This window comes from Bidens hawaiensis, unplaced genomic scaffold (genome assembly GCF_021521415.1).
Source record: "Bidens hawaiensis isolate Kalapana, Puna unplaced genomic scaffold, B.hawaiensis_p1.1 tig00004838_1, whole genome shotgun sequence".
In the NCBI taxonomy this organism is placed as follows: domain Eukaryota; kingdom Viridiplantae; phylum Streptophyta; class Magnoliopsida; order Asterales; family Asteraceae; genus Bidens; species Bidens hawaiensis.
Window position 1 is genome coordinate 946,876 of NW_027491302.1, and position 9,667 is coordinate 956,542.

The following is a 9,667-nucleotide window of genomic DNA, read 5'->3' on the forward strand; positions in this document are numbered from 1 at the left end:
TATAATCATCACATAATAATAACATTCAATACATAGTCATACACGTATCATACACTTACCATTCAAGTAAATATATTAACTATCACATAGCAGTATGCACACAGCCCCGAAAACATAACAGATAAAGGGGCTAGAAACTCACCTGGAGTCGGTTTCTCTCCGAGTTAATGGTAATATCCTTCCTTAGCTGTGCATGGCTAACTGTGTAACACATTACGAGTGTCAATTATCTATTACTACTACTTCATACATCTATGTTAATGAAACCCTCAACTAACGGGGGTCCGGGGCAGCGCCCCTGATAGCGGGGTCTAGGGGCGGCAGCCCTAGCAGGGTCCAAGGGGCAGAGCCCCTGGGTGGGGTCGAAAATGCATCAGAAAATTGAATCGAGTCACGTTTTACAACAATTTTGAAAGAATTCGCATGAGAGAATTCGCATGGAAGAATTCACATGAGAATTCGCTTCGCATTAAAGTTCGCTTCGCATGGGAAGTTCGCTTTGGAAGTTCGCTTCGCATGACTGAGCGATGTGAATTCATGGATTCGCATGGCTTGTGCGATGCGAAGTCGTTTTATGCGAATATAACCCCCTTTTCTTCAATTTTACCATTTTGAAGCCATTTTCCTCCATGACTCTTCCTTAGGACTCGATTTTACCCTTTTTATGGGTTTTGGGTCGTACCAACTTTGTATATCCATGTTTTACAAAGTCGAAACATCACCTTTTTGTCCTAAAACGAAACCGTTAACGCTCGGCCTAACAAGTTTATATTTTTCTTACATCTTACAACCCGATCTATCGTTCTATCAGTTTGCATGTCGAAACCACCCATAAAACTTAACCTTGTTGGCCAGAACTCACCTTTTGGTGTCGGTCGGGTTCGGATCTGGACAACCGGAGGATTCTAATGGTGTTTCTTGTTGTTTGATGGTGCTCACACACGAGATTCGTCCTTCCTTTTGCTCGGATTTGGATCCGGGTTCTAGAAAGAAAGTGTGTGTGTTCTTGAGTGTGTGTGGTGAAAGAAAAGAAATGGAGTAGACTTTGGGGTTTATATATAGGAGTTCTATGGGCTCTAGGGCCCAGAACCTTTCCCATGCCCAAACCCAACATAACTAATCACTATCACACGATCAAATTAACGATACACAAATAATAACAAAACTTTCTGTTATTTATTACTCTCAAAATACGGATGTTTCAGATGGCCACCCCACCGTAGGCTAAGGTGGCTTCGGTGCTGCCGTACTGTTTCCATAATAAAATCTTCGTTACAACTCCATTTTCATCCCCATTTTCGGCCACGTCTTAACATTTCAATTCTCTATCATGCCACATAGCATTACTTTCATTTCCACTCAATCTTAAATGCTCAAAACTAGCTCCTTTAAACTCCAATCACTTGTAAACGTAAAATCACTCAAAGTAATCGTGTTCGATGCATATAAACAAGTAGAGCATACGATATAAACCACTTAACACACATTATTTCACCCACAAATCAATTCCCAATGTAAAATGAATCGCTGATTTTATAGGATTGATTAATCTAAATATTGAAAAAAGTGGTTTTTTGTGCATGATGCTATTGCACATAGATACTGGTTGATTTATAATTAAAATTTATTTTTTTTATAAAATTAGTTGTTTTAGAATAAATATCAAATTTTATAGAAATATAAATTTTAGGGTACAATTGTCAAATGTATATTAGAAAAAAATATAATTTGGTTTAAAAAATTAGTTTTTTATTAAAAAATTGACCTGGTTAAAAAAATAATAAAATATTAAAAACAATATTAGAGAATATGATTTAATGTTTTGTTTTATTTTTATTTGCATTTTTACTTAAATACTCATTCACTAATTAATAATAGGTTTATTGGATTCTAATAATCTCCGCCGTTAAGTTATTTTTAACGGGGGACCATTGGCAACCAATTTTTTAAAATTGGAACCGACGGTAGCAATAAAATGAATAGGGATTATTATCGGCCAATACCAATCAATAGGGATTATTAAAATCCAATAAACCTTAATAATATTGTTTCTCTCTTTTCTTTAATTTTTTATTACAATTTAATTAACCACTACAAATTTTTACATGATTAATTAAACATGTGGTCTATATTTGATTCTTAAAGTTCTTATAACTCAAGATGTTATCAAATTATCTCTCTCCTACACTACACATACATATGTGTATACTAAAAAAAATGACTTAATAAAATATATCAATTAGCCCCACATGACTTATTCGTTATCATCCTCCAACAAAAGAAAGAACACTCTAAAACGTTCACTTAAAAAAATTCAACAGGCAAAACTAAGATCGGATGGATACCATCTCACATTCTCACCCACACAAATCTGTTTAGAGGTCTATTGCCTGTTGAGCATGATCTTGTATATAGTCGTTACAATATCAAGAAAATGAATTGTCACAATCACGGGCGGATCTTAGCTTGGGCCAAGACGGGCCTCGGCCCACCCAGCTTTTTCACTAAGTAGTGTAATTTTTTTAAAAAAATAATTAAAAAGAATATATGTATTGAGTTCGGCCCATCCAGATTAATCACGGGAGGCTTAAAATCTAAGAGAAAGAAAGTAAAAATGTAATTTCTGATAGCTCCGACGAGCTGTGTGTCTTTTCAGTGAGAAGAATAAAAGAAATAAGATGGAAAAGAGATGGTTTGGTAATAAATATAAAGAAACTAATATTTTATCATATATATTAAAAATATATAACACTGATTTTTCAATGTCCCTCTCTGATCTCTGATACTCATTTTTTACTTCTCAAATCAGTTTACTAATTAAATAATAGTATACGTAATTTTAGTTTTCAAATTTTATTATTTAGATTAGTTTATTATATATATTTATATTTATTAATGTTGTACAGGATTTCTACTTGTATAACTTTAATAATAGTATACTTAATCTTAGTTTTCTAATTTTCTACCAGTAGTTTGAATTAGGTAAACTATATATATAATTGTTCATATTTTAAGATATACGGATATAAACAAGTGTCTTTTATTTCATTTGTGTTTGTAAAGGTTTTTATTTTTCATTTATTTGTGTTCATAAATTTATGTATGTTTAAGTTTGTTTGGTTGCGTTTGTTATATATTCATGTAACATTTTTTAAACTCATTACAATTTAATTTCTATAAAACTATAAATTTTTTTTATTAAAATATGTTTAATCTTATTTAGTTTTTAGGTACAACAAATTGATGTTTATGTTTAGCTTTAGTCGGTGTTCGTTCGTTTAGTAACGTTTGCTCATCTGTGTTAAGTTATATATGTTTGTATTCATGAACTGTTTGATTATACTATTAGCTAAAATAAACTTACACATTTAATTTCTTAGCGAACACAAGAATCATGCCATTCATTTGATTATTCATAATCTGCAGTTTGTTCAGCTAAAGCTATATGAATATTACTCGTTCATTTTCTTTTTGGTCATTTACAAGCCTAATTATGACCTTCTGAATGAAAAGTTCAGTTCCGTCAGTGTATATGTTCAGAATCCTCCGGCCCACTCATATTATTCATTCAAGATCCGCCACTGGGTACCGATACCGAAGGTAAAAAATTCGGGAAATACCAATGTCGGTACCGATACCGAAACTCAAAACTTTGGTATAGATTCGGTACCGACAGTACCAAATCGGTACCAATTTCGGTACCAGTACCAATCGGTACCTGTACCGTATTTGCTCATCCCTAGTTTGGTTACAACCTTATTAATGGAATTGGAAATGAAAAAATAACTTAAACGCCCTGTTCCTGAGTTCAATAAAATAAGAGAAAAGAAAAGAAAGAAAAAAAAATCTTTTATTTTATTTCCCCTTTTACCTTTTATTTCTTTTCAAATTGAAAAGAAAACAATTCTTTCAAACGTACTCTTTATTTATTTTTTTTTTCTTTTAGTCTGCTTTCTTTTCTCTCATTTAATAAAACTCAGGCACACAATTTTCTCTTGCCTCCTTTCTTTTTCTTCTTTTAAAAAAACCTCTGGAACAAAATAATTTTTTTCTTTCCTTCCATCTCATTTCTTTTCCATCAACAAATTAACTCGGGAACACAGTTGCGTTCAATTAAATTCGAGAAAAGAAAAAAAAATAAAAAATTTTCTTTTATTTTCTTTTCCCTTTCCTTTTCTATCTTTCCAAATTGGAAAGAAAACAATTCCTCTTAACTTACTCTTTCTTTCTCTTTTTTGTCCTTCAATTTGCTTTCTTTTTTTTTTATTTAATGAAACTTAGAAACATAATTTTCTCTCATCTTATTTCTTTTTCTTCTTTTAGAAAACCCTCTGGAACACAATAATTTTTTTTTCCTCCATCTCATTTCTGTTTCATCAATAAATTAACCCGAAAACACAATTTAGATGCCAACCAGTCAATGTTTTCTCTTAGAATGAGTCAATTGAACATCTTCCTAGTTTACATTTACTTTTACGTGGCATCATGTTATTTGTGACTCAATCTGATTTGAACATGTTTAGTTGGGATTTAGGAAGCTTCTTTTTTACCATTTTTAGGTAATAGGTAAAACTGTCAAGATTTTTACATAATGTTTCTTCTTTCATATTTTTTTTATCTATAATCATTTATCATTTATATAAATAATATATGGATAGATTGACGTCTCGCATATATCAACTTATACATCAAACTCTTCATTTACATCTTGGTATAAAGCAGGCAGAAGCCAAAGATTCAAAATAGCCGAAGTTATAGATAAACACCACGAAAAGAAAGCCATCATAGCTGACACTTGATATCTACTGCACACTTTCTTGCCACACACGAAACCACCACTACCGGGTGAAACAATGAAATCAGCCACACTAGCCGTTGAGCACGCAGCCGCCAGTGACAGCAACGATAACATCTGTCATCATTCTCAAACTTGTTTGATCACAGATAACCTTTATAGAAATTCAAAAGGGATATCTTATTCGTACACCCTTTGGTTATCTTTATCTACACACTCTACATACGATCGTATAGCCCCTATACGATCGTATAGAACCCCACATTAAAGGGTGCGTGAATTGGTTAAGGATGTATGAATAACCAATGCCTTCACAAAACATAGTTGATTTGACCAAGAAATTAACACAATAGACGTTGACTTTTAGTATCTAAATAATAAACATCTTTAAAACCAATTAATCAAAAAATGCCAAATAAGCAAGATCGGCCGCAGAGACTATAACTTAGTAGACACAAAAATCAATGAATCTACAAAGTAGTCAATCTAATAATTACATGTATCAAGTGTCGGTTACATCTTAGCTAACGGCTAAAAGAGACGACTAATATATCACATATATATTTTTTTACAGTTGCTAATATTAAGCCCCCCTTTTTTATGCCTCATAACTAATAAGATATAGCTAGTTATCTTTGTTGTCGGCTATAAATCTAGCCTGCAGTTTAGATGTGCACCTATTAGACTGATTGTTTTGTGAACATATTGTACTTTTTAATTTATACTTTTGAAGACTAAAAGTTAATATCTATTTTGTTAATTGTTTTGAATAAATTGCCAATTTTGTTGATTATCTCTAATTCTTTTTATCTTTTATTAAAATCAGTAACAGAAGGTACCCAATCTCCTATAACGATGATAGACACCATTTGCAGTTGACGAGATGGACGTTTCACAAACACCGAGGATGCATCCACCATCGCCATTGTCAAACCCCATGGAATCGTTAACCCTTGAATTGTCACCAAAAAACTGAAACAAAATGACATAAATAATTAATAATAATCATGCACTTATATATAAAACCAACTAAATTCATAACAATCTAATTAAATTACCAAAAAGACGTATAAGCGTAGAACTCAACACCAACACACATAAAAAGAAGAGAAGCAACGGAGAAGACGATTTGGCCCAATCTTAGGACTAAGCTCCTGCATGTTCCGATGGAACCTGCGACTTCTACTTCCATTGGTTTGTTATTTGAAACAAATAAATAAATAAATAAATAGTAGAATGGTGATTGAATTTTGGGAGCTGTCGGTGGTCATGAATCATGACGTTCGGACATCGTTTCTTACATTCAATGCATGTTTGGTTTTGGTTTTGGTTTGTGTTGTTGGGAGAATACAAGGTATTATTGAATACGAAAGCGGTCACGGTGGCCGTGGTTTCTCGTTTGACTTCTTTTCCTTTCTTTTTTAGTTGTTTAAATATGTTAAATTATTCAAAATCCATATAGAAAATAAAATATTATATTTTTCATATTTAGAAAAATAATAATCATAATAAATTGTTGTAGCAAAAATCTTATTATTCGAGGTTTTAGTCTTTTAGATAGATGTGATTCGTTCTTTTTATGAGAGAAGATTTTCTATCATGCCTGACAGAATTATGATGCATTTGTATTTTGAACCTCTTCTAAACTTGAGTTTCTTATGGAGAGTTAAACCTCCACTAATGGTGAGTCACACCTCACATTTCGTGGTGTAAATGTGTAATGTGTTGACTTACCAACTAGAAAATATGCTTTATTTAATACGGTGGAAGTCGTCTAATCATAATTTACAATGTCAAATCTTATATTTGTTCAAGAAGTGTCCTATATAGACCTAAAATTTTAAACTATCCGAATGCCATTAACATTCTCTTTAGAATCATTGTCGACGTCTTTTAACTCTTTTCTCTTTTGCCTTGCTATTAGAGGTCTTAAAACTTTTAAGAGTTTTCAATCAACAATTCCCTGAAAATGCATGCTTAAAGTATAGTGTATCATCTTGTAAATTTTAAGCAAAACATGTCGACAATTCACTTCTATTCGGGTCTGAATCCACCCCGATTGTGATTAACATATATGCTCAATGAGTAATTGAAACTCGCAAATATGTCATCTGATATGAACACTTATTTTATGTATAGCATCGGTACCGCCTCTATGTAGGTATAATATATGTACCGAGTATACAACTTAATGACTAGCATGCAAAAAATTTAAACAATATACATCCACAAAACTTTAGAACTCGATAAATACTGTTTTGAATATATTTTAGTCCCAAAACAAGTATCTATATAAACAGGAATTAGTCATGGAAACTCACCAAATCTGTATCGGGTATTTGCTATGCTACCGATTTAACACGTCTTCCGATTCTCACCAAACGTGTTAAGAGGCTGAGCTAGATAAGTCCTAGGTGCGATTAATCATTCTTAAAGAACATGGAACTATATCACAACATTCATTATAATTATTCTTGATAATATACAAGCAGGAAAACGTTAATGGCTCTCGATCGTCAAAAGTAACAACAAACAACAAATACGTAGATGCTAAAAAGTAAAAACCGAGCATCTATCACTCCAATTGCGCATACCAAACCCCTTGGATTTTCACATCCTTTGGAGCCTTGGCTCCAAGATCAGTGTCTGAGGGTTGAAGGCTCTCAAACACCCCGATCACCTCCCCTGTGTCAGGCTTACTGGAGGTGACACTCAAAGTGATCTTTCCCGTGCCTGATTGAGTGTTCTTTATATTTTCTTTAAGAAGCTCCTCTTCATCTCCTCTCCCTCCAGCTGGCAGAGCGACCGCGTTGTCATAACCAGTGGACCCACCTCGGCCCTTTGGGTCAAGAAACGAAGACCCTCGGTAAGATGGCACTAGAAACTCCCCACCAAAGCTATCGGGCTTTCCCGTTGCCACAAGTTGTTTCACTGTGAACAAGAATGGCACGCGCTCGCCTCCCGGAAGCTGAACAGTCACAGCCGCGTAATCGATTCCATCTTTTTCCTCAAATTTTATGGTTCCATCTGGTGATACTTCTAACGGTCCCTCGATCTCATCAAGGGTATAGGTCAAACGGGTCATGAGTTTCGTCTTTTGGAACTCGGGTGCAGAGTTCTTGCTTATACCCTCGGCTTTGACCGTGAAAGATGTCGGCTCCAAACAGAACTTTTTGGCGTTGTATTTGCCTGGTTTGATGGCGAACCCGTCGACCCCTCCTTCGATGGTGGGGCACTGGTTAGCGGTTCCGGTTCCTTTGACTTCCAAGTATGTCTTGCTTTGAATTTCATCAAAAGTTAGCCTTTTTGGTGATCCCTCTGCACTTGCTCCCTGATTGTATAGTTTAAACAAAACATATACTAAGTTATTGTGATCAAATATTTAAGAACAAGATGTGGGCTAGCTTATTAATCAACATTCACTAGTTTAACACTGCTAGTTTACACTCATATTCTTAGGCAAAACAACAAACAGTTGGCGTGCAATGATTAAATATTCAACAAACAGTATCAAACTATCAATATTAATTAAGATCAATATATGTCCCTAGATTAGCTTTAATACAGTGGTATGCAGTGAACCACACACACACACACACTCAGGCAATTGTTGGAATGCTAAAATCTCACTGAGGCAAATCATCAAATAGTTGGTGTGCAAATATCAACCACTTGAAAAACCTTACCGAGACAACAAGAGCAGAAGTTGCCAGAGCAAAACCAGCGATCTTGGCAGCATCAGTGCACTTCTGAGCAAACTCCTTAAGATCAGAGTGAAGAGAGCAAGATACTCTGGCTCCAGTAGACTCGACACCAAAGGCCTTGCAAATGCTGGGTGAAGAGTTGAGGTGTAACCGGCCGGAGACACCGAGCTTTGTGGGTGTCATGAATGTAGCTGCTGCTTGTAACGAAGCTGCCATTGTTGGTGCTTCAATACCCAAATGCTCTAGTTAGTGGCAGAAACTGGGATTGAAGTAGTAAAGAGATTTGTATGGTGGAAGGAGTTTGATGGAGATTTTGTTGGGATTCATGAGATAATCAGATAGGATAAGGTGTTCGTTCATTGGTTCATGCAAACTGTGTGTTGTGTTTTGCCACGTGGCTATTTGGTTTTTTAGGATCATAATGCTTGGCTATAGTTTTACACAATGGGGACATGCGAATTACAAATTTGCCGGTGTCCAATGTCCATTATTGTTCCCATATTTTCAAAAATAATAATGCTAACACTAGGTTAGTTACCCGTATCATACTCGGATGAAAAATAAATAAAACGTAATATATATGTATATGTTATATCTTTTAATGAATTGTAAATGAGACATTTGTAAGAACTGATAATTTTTCATAATATATATATGTGTTACACCCATATTTATAAGGTAATTTTAAATAACACCAATTTAGATTTTGATATATTAAATATACTCAGTAACTTTAAATTCTATTAATGACATAATAACAATGTTAAGTAATTGTTATAACATATTTTATAGTCAACTTATTGATACTTATAAATCATACAAATAAAAATATTAATTACAAGAGGGTTTTGTGAGATACATAGTCGTCAACGTTTTCAGACCTGGACCGGATATCAAGCCAAACGTCTTACTGGATCATAGTTCGGACCGAATGTTGAATGGATGATGTCATAATTAATTTAAAAATATTCAAATATTAGATAGCCCAAAAATATTAAAGGTTGAATTTATTAATTGTAAAAGATGAATCTAATTTTGGTTTTATACTTGAAAAGAAATTATATTTATATATGTTAAATCAAATAATCTAACACAATTACCATTTAGGCAAAGTTGGAAGCATATATAGTTTCAAGCATGAGGTCTTGGATTCGAGATTTATATCGCA

General features: G+C 33.8%; 1 protein-coding gene and 1 pseudogene across 1 annotated transcript; both read right to left on the minus strand.

Moving 5' to 3' along the window:
• Positions 1-4,681: 4,681 nt before the first annotated feature.
• Positions 4,682-5,987, minus strand: LOC143628162 (CASP-like protein 5C3 pseudogene; annotated as a pseudogene).
• Positions 5,988-7,072: 1,085 nt separating this feature from the next.
• Positions 7,073-8,805, minus strand: LOC143628192 (oxygen-evolving enhancer protein 1, chloroplastic). Its single transcript, XM_077097840.1, has 2 exons — positions 8,482-8,805; positions 7,073-8,126 (listed from the first exon to the last, which is right to left on the minus strand). Exons 1-2 carry the CDS (start codon positions 8,713-8,715, stop codon positions 7,371-7,373), a joined length of 990 nt encoding a protein of 329 aa, XP_076953955.1. The 5' UTR covers positions 8,716-8,805; the 3' UTR covers positions 7,073-7,370.
• Positions 8,806-9,667: the final 862 nt, after the last annotated feature.